The 15691-nt window shown below is 52.3% G+C and overlaps 1 protein-coding gene across 1 annotated transcript; it reads left to right on the top strand.

Annotated features, from left to right (window-relative positions):
- Nucleotides 1-9459: 9459 nt before the first annotated feature.
- On the top strand, nt 9460-13449 carry GRXCR2 (glutaredoxin and cysteine rich domain containing 2). The gene is made up of 3 exons (XM_074156534.1): nt 9460-9804; nt 11656-11871; nt 13270-13449. Exons 1-3 carry the CDS (start codon nt 9460-9462, stop codon nt 13447-13449), a joined length of 741 nt encoding a protein of 246 aa, XP_074012635.1.
- Nucleotides 13450-15691: the final 2242 nt, after the last annotated feature.

Genomic DNA, 15691 nt, shown 5'->3' with positions numbered 1-15691 from the left:
TCAGCTCCATCTTCTCACAGGTTCTGCCATCAGACTGCACACATGGCCCTGCTCTATCTTGGCAGGACTCCTTCAGAAGTACAGACTGGAAATGGTTAATGTGGTGGTTTTTTTTCCAACACCCCCTCGCCCCAATTTTGTCAAATAAAAGTTTTTTCTTTTTCTTTTTTTTTTTTTTCTTTTCTAAAATGGTGGCCATTTGCCTAAATTAAACTGTTGACAAACATCTTCTGGATAATGCAAGAAACCAGTGACCTCACTCCGTTTCATCTCAGGTTTCCCTTTACTTTGGTATTTCTTTGTAGTCTGTCGGATGCTGGTTGGTGCTGGGCTGACTGAGTGCGCACTTTCTAATGAATGATATTGCAAATAACATCTCCTCATCTACCAGCGTTTTTAAATGCAATGTGTGACATAAACTACATTGAAAACAAAGGGTTTGAAGGTTGTTTTTCTTTTTTACATATTCTTCCCTATTTGTGCCCTGTGATTAACACTCATGTATTTTCATCTGGTTAGAAAGGAAACAGCGTTATGGAACAGCTTGCAGTGGGCAGGCGGTGGAAATGGAGCTGACCGGCTGGTTCAGTGCGCGCCAGGGAATCCTAATCTCCGGCCAAATCTGGGTGTGAGTACTCACTTTTTCCTAAACTTTCAGGGCTGGTCTGCTCTCCCTGCGCTGTCCAACCGAGGCGGGGGACTGAACCCCAGTGGCTGCTGCCCCTGCACCCGGCCGCCCCGGGGGCACCTCAGAAGGACCCTGGCCAGGGGACCCAACGGTGCTGAGCACACTTTGGGGGTCCAGGGGTTCCGGAGAGTTCCATGGCAGCGGTTACTCTCTGCGCTCCCCGAGGGCCTGGGTCTTGCCCCTCTCCAGTGATGAGTGGCCGTGGAAGCACACCGTGCTGTGCTGTGCCGTGCCATACGTCTCCTGGGAATGCCAATGTGCCAAAGCTCTGGGCAACTTTTCCCGTGAGGCCGGGAGCGGCTCCAGCCCACCCTCTGCCCACCCAGGGCTCACAGGGATGGGGCTTTTTCCAACCAGGAGTTTCTAAATTCCTGGCACAGCGAGGCTCTAATCTCGGTTGCAGTCCCCGGGTTCTGCTGCAATATAGAAGCCGATGATGCTGACACTTAGCATTTACATAACACTTTAAATCTTCAAAGCATTTTCCAAATGCTAATTCATCTGTGGAACGCCCCTTGGGCTAAGCATCACCCTCACTTTACATGGAGAAAACCAGGAGAGGAGGCCACACGGCATATCGATGTCCAATTTGGGATGGGGATGTGAGGCTTTCCTGGTTCTTCACACTCAGACCCTCCCACTGAACTTTATTATCTGCCACCGCCTCTCCCTTGCAGCGCGTCTCCTAATCGGGGTTAAAAAAGAAAGGCAGAGCTAGAAAGGTGCTAGTCCTTCCCTTTCATTTGAAAAGTCTCTGTTTGATGCCGATGCTGTAATTAACTCCAGGCGGGATGCAGCGGGGAGCCCGGTCGGGGGAGGCTGCTCTGCGGGCAGCGCTGGGCACGGCCGGCATCGCCTGCTGCCGCCCCGGCCCCGCTGGGCACAGGGGCCCGCTCCGCCTCACCTGGGCAGGGACGCCTTGTGCCCAAGGGATGAAACCACTGAAATAGGTATTGCGAGAGTCTTTTAATCAGAGCGCTTTATCACGAAGCTGGAAATTGGGAAACAGCGTTGAGCGCAGAAGGAGCCGTTCTGCTCGGATGTGCCCGTCCTCTCCTGGGGCTGCGCACACGTGGCTCCCCAGGGAGCCGCGTCCCTCGGCTGTCCCCACCTCCAAAGGTGACTCGAATGGATCCCAAACCAAACAGCAAATACACTTTGCCCCCATGGTCCTGCAGGAGCTGGTTTTTCCTGATCGGGCAGATGTCGGTGTGTACCTGTGTGTCCGTGGCTTGGGGGAGCCTGTGCCTGGAGTGGGCAGGGGGGCTCGGCAGCGCTTCCCGGGGGGCTGTGAAGCATCCCTGCTGCTCGGCACCTCGCAGGGGATGCCACACGCCTCCTCTGCCAGGGAAGAGGGACCTTTTAGGCTGTTTTTAGCTGTTTTAGGGCAGGGAGAGGGGGTGCCTCGTACAAGCTGCTATGAATTATAGATCTGAAGCCAACAGCTTGTCCTCCCACCCACCCACAGACACAGCACCCCGTGTTGGTGCCGAAGGGGGACGAACAGCGGGTCCTGCCTGTGCCCCCGGACCCCAAGGGCTGGGACAGGGAGTGGTGTGTGTATGTGTGTCCCCAGCTCAGGGTCACTCTGTTGCTCAGATCCCCTGCGGCCAGCGTGGCATCAGCCAGCGTGGCATCTGCCAGCACAGCATTGGCCAGTGCGGCATCGGCCAGCGTGGCATCAGCCAGCACGGCATTGGCCAGCACGGCGTTGGCCAGCATGGCATCGGCCAGTGTGGCATCGGCCATGCACGGCTGCAGCGTTGGGTTTTGCACACATGGTCTAACGCTAATCCAGAGAAGCTGCACACTTAGTAAATACATTGCGTTTGCTTGAAGACATAATCAGGGCAGCGTGAATATGCAGGGATGAGCAGAGCACGGGGGCCCGCAGCCAGCAGAGCAAAAGCCTCCCTGAAACCTTCCATCTCTCAAACCCACCCCTGGACCCCTCTGCCATGTCCCGGGTGGGCAGCCCTGCTCCCACCACCCCACTTCCCACCCCCGGGGGGGCACAAAGCAGAGGTGAACCCACCAGCAGCTGGATACTACGGCTTGCCTTCACCTTTTTCCCTTTCACAAGGCATGCATCAGCTGGCGGGTAAAGGCCAAACACTGAGAAGCCATCCACACATCTGTAAGAGGAGTGGTTTGGAGAGCTGTTTATTAATCATAGGGACAGTTGAATGTTGTGTTTTGCCCACAACAGCCTTGTGCAGCCTTGCTGTTGGGTAACACGAGGGTTTCAGCCGATTCTGAAGGAGCTGGAGCAGAGTGGTGCCTATCCAGAAATAGAGAAGTATTTTTAAATGTAATTTATTCACTGATTTTCCTTAAGACAGATTGTTATGTGTTTGTTGATGTGTCATTAGAAGTAGCTGGTGGTGGAGCTGGGCTGAGCAGCAGTGAGTGGACGGGCATCATCCTCCCTGCACCCGAGGAGGTCATCTGGGCCACCTCCTCCTCCTCCTCTTTCTCCTCCTCCTTCTCTTTCTCCTTCTTTCCTCTTCCTCCTCCTCCTGCTGCCTGGTCTCTGCACAGGGCTGCGGCTGCAGCCCAAGAGGGGAATGGATGTGATTAAGGCTGACTCCAGGCTCATGAGATTTTGGGCCAGACCCAGAACAGGCTTTGGCAGCCACAGTGTGGACCTTAAGCTGCCTGTGGGACCTCCGGGCAGACGGTGGCCCCTCCAGCAGACTCTGCCTCGGGTGCCCCAGCACCAAAGCTGGGCCGGGCTGAAGGGGGGGCTGCTGCCAGCCCCCTCTCCACGCTCCTGCCACGGCTCTGTCTCTCCCTGCTGTTGGGTACCTTCCTCCCTTTTTCCCTGCAGCGCAGTGAAGAACCACAGAACACCAAGCACTAAATCCTGCTCCGCTGGCGTTTGCCCAATAAGGGCTGAATCTGCAGGGATGCAATTTCCATTTTTTAAGACAAAAAGAAATAAGGGTTTCCAAGAAGCGATAGACCTGAGCACCACCTGACAGGCCTCTGAAAGCTGTTTCAGCACTTCTCAGCTGCTCTTCACACAGGTCTGGCCATAGGAAACGTCAGGCTTCAGTTACCTAATTAAACACAGATGCAAATAACAATGCTGCTTGCGAGGATACATCACCCTTTAGTGCTCCCAGGTGTTTCCAGCCGAGAGCCAGGGCTGCAGCCCAGAGCAGGGCAAAGCCAGCCGGGTCATAAATCCTGCTGCTCAGAGAGCTCCAGCTCCAGGCGTGGGGGGGACAGTTGTGGTGCAGGAGGGGGAGCGTGGAGGGGTAAGTGTTTAACAGACTGCCCAAATGTACCTCTGCTTCACGGAATCAAGGACCGATTGGCTTAGGTGTTTGCTGCTGCTTTGCGGGATCCCACTGTGATTTGGGGGCCGGCAGTTGGGGTTTGCTTCTCCCTCAGCTCCTGCTGGCAGAGCGATGCTCCTCCCGGGAGGAGGTCTGGAGAGCAGGACCCGGGCTGCTCAAGAGCCCAGGGGAGAAGAGCGTGGTGGGGAGACACGGTGGGGTCACAGTTATGGTGGCAGAGTTTCTCCATGGTGGCAGACCCTGTTTTCCATGTCTGCAGGCAGTTGGGAGCTGTGTCTCAGCCACGGAAGAGACCAGCCAGGGAAGAGACCAGTGTCCCTTACGTGGTCCCCTCTGAGGTGAAGTAGTGCTTGTCCCAGACCTGATCCTTGCCCTTCTCCAGCCACGATGTGTTCCTGGAGGCCCTTGCTGGGCAGTGCCACCTCCCTGCCTTGGCTGCTGGGGCTACTCTGGTCTCTCCCCAGCACACACGGGCTCTCCTGAACGTCACTCTTGGGCTGCTGCTGCTCTTGGGAGGAGCCGGGGGAGGTTTGTCTCCGCAGGTGAAACCCAACCCCTGGGAATTTCCCTCTTTGAAGTGCTTTTTCCTGGTTTTTGTTTCTTTGTGACTTGAAGATTTTTATGCTTACTTAGGACTCTTGCCTGCCCCTGTAAGAGTCTCCAGGGCTGAGGTGGGTGTGCAGGAACCTGCCTTTCATCAGGGAGGCTCCACGAGCTCCTGGAGGTGCTGGGTGTCCTCGGCTCCCACTGAGCTCAGCCCCCAGGAATGCACAGCGGGCCCTGCCTTCCAGAGCTTGGATCCTAGAGGAACAGAGTCGTAGGAACTCGGTGTGTATGTGTGGCTCTGTCTGTGCACCCTCATAACTTGTGAATCCAGTTCACCCAACAGTAAAAGCATCCAGATATTTAAATATCCTGTGACTTTGAAAACAGGAGGCAAACGAAGGAAACCCCACTAGCCCCTGCATGAAGGGAGACAATGCAATGTGACTCCAGACCTTATTCCCAATCTAATTAGATGCTCACAACTTCCCACAGGAGAGAGATGTTAAATGTGCTCCAAACAAGAGAGGATGTTTGCATCTTAGCAGACATCAGAGAATCCAACCATGAGCTAAACCCATATGAGATGGGGCTTTCTTTACCTGCTAAATGCACAGATCTACTAGCTTTTACCATGCTATCAATGGCTTCATTTCTGCTGTGTCCCCGTCCCTGAGCCTGTACCGGGTGCATTGACAATGGATTCCAGCCCTCTTTGTAATCCTTTTTGGATGCAGATGAGAGATGTGCTCCTCAGTGGGCGCATGGACACCTTTGGGGTCACAGACCAGCCCAGAGGAGGGCGGGAGCGCTGGGGGCTGCACCCACCAACCCTCCACAGGAGCTGGGGGGGTCCCGGGCTGCAGCAGCTGGGGATGTGCCCTGCCTGGGGGACACACCCCTGCTTTGGCTCCTTTGATTTCCAGTGGGATCTGTGCTTATCCCTGTATTTCCCAACAGGAATGAAGCTGCCTGCCCAGTGCTTGAGGATTTTCAGGCCAGTCTCTGGCAGAGGATGAAGATGGCTGTGGATTTCAGTGATGCTTGGTGTGGGTCAGGCTGCGTGCCATCGCCCAATGGGGACGAAGGTTAGTGCCTCCCACCCTGAACATTAGAGCTCACGCTTATGTCCAAGGCTGAGCAAATCTTGCAATGTTTTCCATGATTTTGAAGTTGAGTTGTTAGGGGAATTGGTTTCTGTGCTGCTTGCACTGGTGCCACCCATTTCAGCTTGTGTGTGTTGCTTTCTTGTGCCTATTTTCTGCTAATGATATTAAATAGATTCCCTGCTACGAATATCGCCAGGAACAGAGAATACTGAGCAGACTGCTTGGAGCAGGAGGCTGGATCAGGTACCTCTTCAGGTCACTCCCACCCTGTATTACGTGCTGACCCTACATCAAATAACCAACATTACGCAGCTAGCGCTGAGCACACCACTGGTGTGCTCAGCCAGATCTGACTCTAACTCATATTTAGAAAATTCTTCAGACTTTTAAAATTGTTCATTTAAAAAATGATGTGATGTTTAATGTCAGATAAAAGATTACAGATGATCATCTTGACTTGATTCGAACCTTTCTGCTGCTGCTCCCACACTGAAGTAAGTTTAATTCTTGTGCCCTCGCTTTCGAGCGTCTACCTTGCTCCTGTGCTTCCTTCATCGCTGACCTGCCCTCTCACCTGTGGCCTCTGGCCCTTCTTTGTGACCACTAATGCTGGCGCAGGCCCCTTTTCTCTCTCTTCTGCAGCACTGGCCCACAGACCTCACTGTGGGTCGCGGTGTGTGCTCAGCGTAATGCGGGCAGTGGGGCAGGACAGAGACGTTTGGGCACCGCTTCAGCTGGAACCGTGATGGGAAGAGCATCACTGAGCATCGCTGCTGGCCCTGGGCGTTCATGGGGAGGGCTCCGGTGCTTGCTCTAAGGGAGCAAAACACAACAACACATTTTTCAGCAAAACTTGCAGGCGGAAACATGCCTTCAAAGTGTTACAGTCTGGTTCTTTCTGCCCTACTTTGTACGTACCCTGCTTTGTTGCAGTAGATCTGAACCAGCATGTTGTGCTCCTCAGGGCAAGGGCTGTCTCTCTTTGTTCTGCGGAGCCTCCAGCACATTCCGACCGTCACTGCAGGCGTGGGGAGGGGGTGAAGAGGCCTGTGCTCGAGAGACAGATGTCATTAAAATACAGTGGAAAAGAGTCTGAAGTAAAACATATTGCAGTGATGGATCTAGATGGTGAAACTCACCGATTTCAGCGGTGTTTGCACAACGCTGGTTGCTGTGTTCTCAGTGCTGGCTGTGGGGATGTGGTCCAGGCTGACGTGGAGCAGCGGGGATGCTGCAGAGGCTGGAGCGGGGATGCTGCAGGGGCTGGGGGCTGGAGCAGCGACGCAGCCCGTCCATCGCAGGAGCGGCTGCAGGACCCTGTGCCTCTGCAGGAGGCCGAGTTCCACCCTCAGCCACGGGCTGTTGGCAGAAACAGCAAATCCAGCAGATAGTGCTGCGGAGGATGGGATTGTTCCAGGGTGGAAATTAGAGGGCTGGGGTGGATTTGTGGTGCGATGACAGCACCTGTAAGTAACTGTACGGATGGCAGCCGCTGTGTTGGTCTCACACCCGCAGATGGTGGTGGTGGAGATGGCACCCTCTTCTCTCATTGCTGCTTTGAACTGTGCTTCCTGGGCGATTGTTCCCTTAATCAAAAGAAAATGAACTCCAATTAAGGTATCTCACGAAGTATCATTTGTGTCAAATTAAGACTGCTGGTGTAGCGTTGGAAAAGCAGCGATACCGCGGCCTGATTCACACAGGACTCACGAGAAAGGGGTGAATCAAGCTTCTCGAGTAAAGGCAGTGAGAGCCGAGTTGGATTCATGCAAATCAGTTCTCGTATAATGCGAGATGCTGCTATTTGAGATAGGACGGGAGACTGACATGAGCATTGTAATAGTGTTTGGGAAAAGGGAAGGGTGTATCTGTGGCTGGGTGCTTCCCCGGCATGTTCGTGCATGTTCTCGTGGTGGAACAGGCATCTTTTATACGACGAGCCTTCCAGCAGCCCGAGGAACCTGCAGGAGCAATGCCTGTCACGAGAGAGACCACTGGCAGCACGGGAGGCTGTTTGGCTGGTTGGAAGGTCTGTGCTGTGTGTTATTCACATACAGCCGTCTAAACTGTTGGCCTAGTATTTCACCAAAAAACTCTTATAAATCAATAATAATAATAATAAATCAATCTATTGAGAATATTCAGCTTTCAAAGTGTTGGTTTTGAACTAAAAGGAGATGGCCGTGGCAGGACGTAGGCAACACACTTTGTTTAAGTCCCACTCACTGAAACTGTATTTAATAGTGGAAATTTACTGAAATCTTGCAACTTGAAAGATATTTTTTTTTTTTTTTTCACTCCTGTTGTGTGTACTTGATACAAGTAGGTGTCAGGAGATGTTTAAAACCCAGACAGCAGTTACCCGATGATGCATTTTGTACTAAACACACTCTTCTTTTTCCCATCACCAGGAAAGCCAAGACCCAGGTGCAGCAGGGTGAGGGGGGGCATTCTGGCCCTCTGGGGAGACCCCCCCAGTGCTGCTTCCAGCTCCGGGACCACCAACACCAGAAGGACATGGAGCTGTCGGAGCGGGGCCAGAGGAGGCCAGGGAGATGCTGGGGGGCTGGAGCCCCTCTGCTGGGAGGACAGGCTGAGAGAGTTGGGGGGGTTCAGCCTGGAGAAGAGAAGGCTCCGGGGAGACCTTGGAGCCCCTTCCAGTCCCTCAAGGGGCTCCAGGAAAGCTGGGGGGGGACTCTGGATCAGGGAGGGGAGCCATAGGAGGAGGGGGAAGGGTTTGACCCTGAAAGAGGGGAGATGGGGATGAGATGTGGGGAAGAACTTCTTTGGTGTGAGGGTGGTGAGAGCCTGGCCCAGGTTGCCCAGAGAAGCTGTGGCTGCCCCATCCCTGGAGGGGTTCAAGGCCAGGTTGGAGGGGGCTTGGAGCAACCTGGTCTGGTGGGAGGTGTCCCTGCCCAGGGCAGGGGGTGGCACTGGATGGGCTTTAAGCTCCCCTCCCACCCAAACCATTCTAGGATTCTCCTCTTTTCCAGGTAATCTGGGTCCCTGTTCCCTCCTGCTCTCACCTCTGCAGGCCCCTGCTTTGCCTGCTGGAAAAGCAAGTGCCGAATGGGCATAGCTGTTTCCGTGCTCCCTCAGCGCACGCGAGGGACTGCAGACGAGCAGAGGATCGAGTGCTGGTGGGTCTCGGGAGGTGACTGTCTTTTAAAAATGAAAAGCAAAGCCAGAGCGGTCAAAAGGCCCTGAAAGGCAGCAAGAATTACAAACAGGGATTGAAAGCTAAAAAGAGAGAAAATCTTAATTAGATCTCCACCAACCTGTAGAGGAACACATTTGGATTAAAATGAAATGGAGCTTTGTACTCTCAGGGTTTCAGAGCAAGAATGGAAAGAGGAATTATTCGCATTTGCTATTTGTGAAGCTGGATTGCTTTTTCTGTGAACTTGTCTTTTTAACTTCTCACCTTGTCAGAAAATTGTGAAAAGCTTCTGGGATGGTGTATTTGGGGTAGTTCTTATCGCGGCACACAGCAGAACCATTTCCATGGTTTCAGAACATGGGCAGACTTTCCTATTTAATCCTGTCCTCCCCGAGTTAACTCCTTTCCTCTGGTGGTGAGCCAGCCCGTCCACCATTCACCAACCGGCCTTGGATTTCACCACCATCGATATTTTCTCTTTGTGAATATCTATCAATATTTAATAGAGTGGTGTCACTTTTGCCGTAAGATGAGAGGAACGACTAGAAACCTTGAATTATACATTGTGTGGCCGGGGGAAGCTAAGGAGGGTTTTCTTTTGGACCCAGAGCTCTTGGAGTTGATCTCCAGGACCTGCAGCTTGAAATCCTAATAATGGATGAGCACCAGAAGAAACTCAATCAGCGGCATGAGGGAAGGCCCCGCAAAGTGAGGTTCAAAATATCGTCATCTTACAGTGGTCGAGTGTTAAAACAAGTCTATGAGGACGGGCAGGAGCTGGAGCCCCCGGCCAAAGAGCAGTCCCGGCGTTTCCTCCGCCACAGCTTTGAGCTGGGGAACCCTTTCTGTGGGGCCGGGGAAATGCCCGAGAACAGGTTCTACCCGCCAGCCAAGCTGACTGCCCAGCGCATCAGCATATTCAAAGAGGACAAGAAATACGGTCTCACCAGCAACTCTCCCCTCCTCGGGGACTGCCAGCCCAGCGACAGCCACTGCAGGGTAAGTCATGGCCAGCCCGGGAACCAGCTCAGCCCAAGCCCTTCTTGGACTAATCTGGTAACAGCAGTTCAGACAAAGCTCCGTTTTGTCAGTCCTGGGTTTTAAAAGGGTGATTGTAAATTTCCAGCCTTTATCCCCAAAATTCTGTGTCCTGCTCGCTCTGCCAATGGCTGGAGCCGTGTGTTTTGTGGCAGCGCAGGCACCAAGTGACTCCAGCTTCTCCCTGCGCTCATCTGCATCTGTCCTCTCCCCAGAATGAGATGTAACATTTCCATATATATCAATATCTATATGTAGTAATACTAAAGCATCTAAAGCAGTCAAATGTAAGGTGGATATTATCTTAATTAGTTATGTTTAAGACATTCAAGTTGCATGACTCCAGCTGGCAGAAAGGTTGGTGCCACTGAGCAGGGAGCCTCCAGCGAGGCGTCCGCATCCTCTGGCAACTCAGAATCCCCCTTTGGCTACTTTTAAAATCCCAGCTTAGTTCCACTGGGTATTTTGTTAATGTATAATTATTGCCATTGATACAAAGTGTCTCTTTAGTCCTAATAAAAAGCCAGTACATGTGTAATGTATGTTAAATTGATTAATACACAGGGATTATCTTAATTTTCTTACCCTGTTGAATTATTTATGTATCTCTTTCTGCTATTTGGTTTTATCAAATCTAGATGTGCCAACTAAACAATTCATGTGCCAACTAAGCAATTCATATACCAGCCCTGGCGTATGGGCACTGTTGATAACACAGCCATGGCACACCGATACACACACTCTAAATGTAAATTAATACAGTAAAAGTGTTAATTCTTGGTGCTAATCAAACTTGCGTGTAAGAAACCCAGCTGCTGGTACCTAAACTATATTTAGTTGATGCACTGGACATCCAGTTTAACCCAAAATATCAAACCCCACTGAATGTCTCCTGCCTGAAGACAGAGCACTAACGTGATCTTATCCCTCCCGTTAATTTGTCCTGCTTTCCTGGGTGAGGCTCAGCTCCAGCCCCTGCCTTCCCTGACCATAAACACCCTGAGAAACCACGTTAGCCAGGGCCAGCTTTGTTTGGTGTCAGCATGCATTTGGTGTTGGGAGATGCTGTGTCTGTAACACACTCCGGACTTGGGAAGCCTTCAGGGAAAAAGGGGCGAGGGGGTTTGTGCTCGCCTCCTCCCCACTTCTCCTCCAGAGGAGCAGGAGACCACCAGCCACCCCTCCTCAGCTGCTGTCCCTCTGGCAGGGTGCTTTCTTGGGAGAACATCTCCTTTTGCATCGCTCCTGACACAGACACTCCAACAGAGCGAAATCTGAAGAGCGTGTAAAGCAATAGGCCATGGTAACCGCCACCTGATCCCGCTGCAAGGGGAAAGGGAGCAGCTAAGCAAAATGCTGCTGCCAGAGAAATGCCTGACCAGACCAAGTTTAGCTTTAAAATCATTAGAAAAGAATTCAGGTGTGCCCAGAGATGGTTATTTAGACTGGCTCCTGGCTGTTAGGAACCTGATTTAGTATTAGAAAATTAGGGTTTCTTTATCATCTGACCTCTTTTGCCAGTGTTAATAAATTACTAAAGAAAAGCTTTCTTTTAAATCTGAAAAATCCCATCAAAGGTGGTGGAATAGGTCACCATCATGGGAAGTTTCTACTTCTGGCCAAAAACATGAAAACCCCACTCCCCCCCCCCCGGCAACTGCTCAGCCTTCAAAGAACTGTAGGTGAGTCCCTGGGGCAGAGGCTGCTTTTCCATATGCACCAACCCCACTGCTCTCAGAATCCTGCCTGGGGATCGCCAGTGTTTGTGGAGTGTATTTATGCAGGCAAGACTCTGATGAGATCCTTCTACAGGCTTCTCCAATTCTCGATTTTGGCAAGATCATCATCTACACTAACAATCTGAAAATCATCCGCGCACCCATGGACCAGAAAGAGCTGATGAGAAGAGTCATCCAGACTGAGGGGATAAACGACTGGGCCTTCTTATACCGGGAAAGGAAAGAAAGATTCAGTGGTGGACATAAAAAAGACGTGGAAAAAAAGGTTGCCTGCAACCAGTATGTGCAGGTAAGAGACAATGGGAAGTGGTTGGTTTTTTTTTTTCAGCCTAAGGCTTTTGGGTCTTACAGCCCTGGTCAGAGCACTGAGTGTTCCCACCCAAGCCCCAGGGTCTGGATCTGACTAAATTTGGATTAAAAGCATCACTTTGTTCCTTTTTCCCCTCGGGAGGTAACGCATCACCGCTGCACTGCACTCTGTGCTCTGGGGACAGCTCTTCTCTCTCCAGGTGCTCATGTCTCCCACTTGGCTCTTCCCCTGGAGATCGCTGAGGTTTCTGTAGTTTGGCTCCGCTCTGTCCTTCGTCACCGTCTCCCCGCGGGACGAGAGGAGGCCGGAGTTTCTCCAGCCTGAGCAGCCAAAACACAGCTGCTCTGCGGTTGAGACTGCCCCAGGCTAAAATTTTAATATCAGCCGAAATAAGACTGTGCCCTCACTCGTTTTCTCACAGGTTAGTCTTTGTTGGTCAGAATCCCAATTAGCCTGACCATAATCTGATCCCACAGAACATACTGTTGTTGTGGAGAGAAGAGACCAAGCATTACAGCTTTGCAGGTCCGAGACCGACCTGTGCTAAGGGCAGGTTTCCTGGGTCTCTCTGCAACCCCAGCCTGGCCCATGGCTCGCTTGGACACAGACCCCACGAAAACAGGAAATGGCCCTCAAAAACTAAACAGGAATTTTGGCCTTGGTCAGTTTTGAAATAAACTCGATTTTCAGAAAGAGCACCAACTCCCAGTATCTCAACGAAAACCTCCTTCTGTGGTGCCGTGTAAAGCAGAGCCGCTGCCCAGGAAGGATGCAGGACTCTGAGCCTGACACCAAGAGGAGGGACCTACGCCCTGTCACATCCTTCCCGACCAAGATATTTAATCATTTCTGGTCTCTGGGAAAGCACTGGATTTTCAGCTGGGATTTGCCAGAGGCTGCCTGGTGCTCTGGAAGGGAGCTGCAGGCACGAGGGACAGCTTGAGGGGAGCTGTGCTTGTCGGTGATGGGGGATTCGGGGGGAGAGGGTGAGGAGGAATGCTTGGGGAAACAAAGCATGGCTCAAAAGTGAGGGTGCAGGGCTGGGAAGATGGATGTGTTGAGAAATGACAGGCAGACGGGATGGGTGGGGCTGTGCAGACCCTCGCAGGAGGAGAAAGATGAATTTGGAGGTATTGTGTTATAAGCCCAGTCACTTTAACGTCTCATTTTCTAGAAGTACCCAGAAATTGTCCCCAAACATACAGGAGCCTTTTTCTCGAAGATCTGGCTGTAGAGATTGGAGTATTATTGGCAGAGTGATGTGTCAGGAGGAACAATTACTTAAAAGACCAGAAGACAGAATGTCCCTCTCTCAACCATGGTCCTGGTTGGGTGTCTGACACCCAGTAACAGATTGTTCCCCGATCTCTCTTTCAGGAGGGAGATGCTGAACGTGGCTGTTCCCAGTGCAAAGGCTCAGGCTCCGCTCCTTGCTCGCTGTGCCACGGAAGCAAGTTTTCGATGCTGGCGAACAGATTCCGAGAGTCCTACCGGGCTCTCCGGTGCCCGGCTTGCAACGAGAGCGGCCTCCAGCCCTGCCGGACCTGCGCTGCCTGAGCTGTGCTGCCACAGCCCGCGAGCACACACCAATACGGGGCTGAAAACTCGGGGTTATTTCACCTTGAGGCAGCCTGGCTATAGTGACAAGGTTTTAAAAGATGGTCAAGGCACACTGTACGTGGCACACTGTACATCTCGCACTGTAAATGAGAATATCGCAGCTCTGGTACCTGTCCCTCCCGCCTGTGACACCCACCAGTCTGGCTCTGGAACCAGCCCAGTCCCCCCCAGCTGCAGGGGGGGCAAACCCTGGCGCTGGGGGAAATTATCAGCACTCGGGAGCTAAGCACCTGCGTAAATGTCTCCGGCATCTGGAACTCAACCTCAATTCACCATCGCTGTCCCTGGGTCCGGTATTTGTGTCCCGACCCACCAGTCGCTCCAGTTGCACCATTAAAGGCGGCAGCAGGAGGTGCTGTTTGGGCACGTGGGTGACACCTCGGGGTGTGGGGTCGGTCTGTCTGTCTGTCCGACAGCAGCAGAGCGGGGCCTCCCCGAGGCTTTCGCTTGCTGAGCGGTGTGAGATGGCACTGTCTGTCACAGTAACGCTGCGCTTGCCCCGCGGTGTCACATGCCTTTCCTGAGGACTCTGCCGGTTCCTCCATCTGCTCTAGCGGACACAGCGATGCCGTTGGGGTCTGATTTATGGGAAGAAATTGAAAACTCTTCCCAAACCTGGAGCTATAAAAATTGTACAATAATTTATTATTATAAATAGAAGTTATTAAGCTTTTAGCCTATTTAGGAGGAAGTGCTGAACTAAAATTCCCTTGTAGGATGCTCAGCATTTTTCGGGCTGAGGCTGGTGCTGAGCAGGACTTCTGTTGCTTAATATTAATCCCATGTTGTAATCTGCAGGAGGTAAACTCTAATTAGTTGAGGTGAGGCAATGATGCGGGATACTTTGCAGGCTGCCGCTGGTGGCACAGAGCACAGGGGCTGAGGCAAGCAGGGGAAATGGTATTTTTTTCCCCTAAAGCATTAACTTATTACATTTTTATATTCACAAGCAATGCTAATGCAGCCTGAACTCGCGTATTACCTCTGAGACCCTGACGAGTTAAGAGACTGCTCACGTGTGCTTCGTGCTGAGGTTGCAAGCCCAGGCAGGGCAATTTATGGCCAAGTTTCTGTTTTACTATGGCAGGTTATCAGATTTCTCTGCAACATTTAAATGATTAGAAATAAGGCTGAAATTATCATATCAGGATCTGCAGAATGAAAAAATGTCGTCCTTGGGGTTCTCCCTGACGCAGAGGAGACCTCACCAATCTGAAATTGTTGGTCAGGTGAATCTCTTCCCACAAATTGGACCTGTTGGATCTCATCATTTGTTGGGCTTGTTTAAAAGCTTGCCAGCTTCAGATAAGAAAAAGAGCAACCAGGCGAAATTGTTGCCTGATAGTTTAATGTTTACAATAAAACTAGATGCAAATATGCATTTATAAAATCAGTATTTATTGTTCTTCAGTAATTACGGTGTTTCTCAACCACTATTTCTCCTCCCGGCTGCGTCAGCTAGTCCCATTCATCCCGACACATCCCCGGGGCGATGCTTGCAGCGAGGAGCCGAGCTCTTCCCTTAGGGAGCCCGGGGTCCCTGGGGGCCGGGCTGAGCCCCACAAGGCCAGGGAGCGCTGGGTGGATTTGCTCCCCTGGCTGTAAGTGCACTCAGTTTGTTTTCGGTTGTACACTGACTGGATTCCTGGGCTGCCTCCCCAGCAGCGTGGCCAGCAGGGCGAGAGGGGGATTCTGCAGGAGACCCCCCCCCCAAGTGCTGCCTCCAGCTCCGGGGCCACCAACAGCAGAAGGACACGGAGGTGTCGGAGCGGGGCCGGAGGAGGCCACGGAGATGCTGGGAGGGCTGGAGCCCCTCTGCTGTGAGGACAGGCTGAGAGAGTTGGGGGGGTTCAGCCTGGAGAAGAGAAGGCTCCGGGGAGACCTTGGAGCCCCTTCCAGTCCCTCAAGGGGCTCCAGGAAAGCTGGGGGGGGACTCTTGATCAGGGAGGGGGGCCATAGGATAAAGAGTAATTGCTTCAAACTGGAAGAGGATAGATTTACATGAGATCTCAGGAAGAAATTTTTCACTCTGAGGGTGGTGAGAGCCTGGCCCTGGTTGCCCAGAGAAGCTGTGGCTGCCCCATCCCTGGAGGGGTTCAAGGCCAGGTTGGAGGGGGCTTGGAGCAACCTGGTCTGGTGGGAGGTGTCCCTGCCCAGGGCAGGGGGTGGGACTGGGGGG

This window comes from Numenius arquata, chromosome 11 (assembly GCF_964106895.1).
Source record: "Numenius arquata chromosome 11, bNumArq3.hap1.1, whole genome shotgun sequence".
NCBI lineage: Eukaryota > Metazoa > Chordata > Aves > Charadriiformes > Scolopacidae > Numenius > Numenius arquata.
The sequence above is the reverse complement of the archived record's forward strand: the minus strand, read 5'-3'. Positions and strand labels throughout refer to the sequence as shown.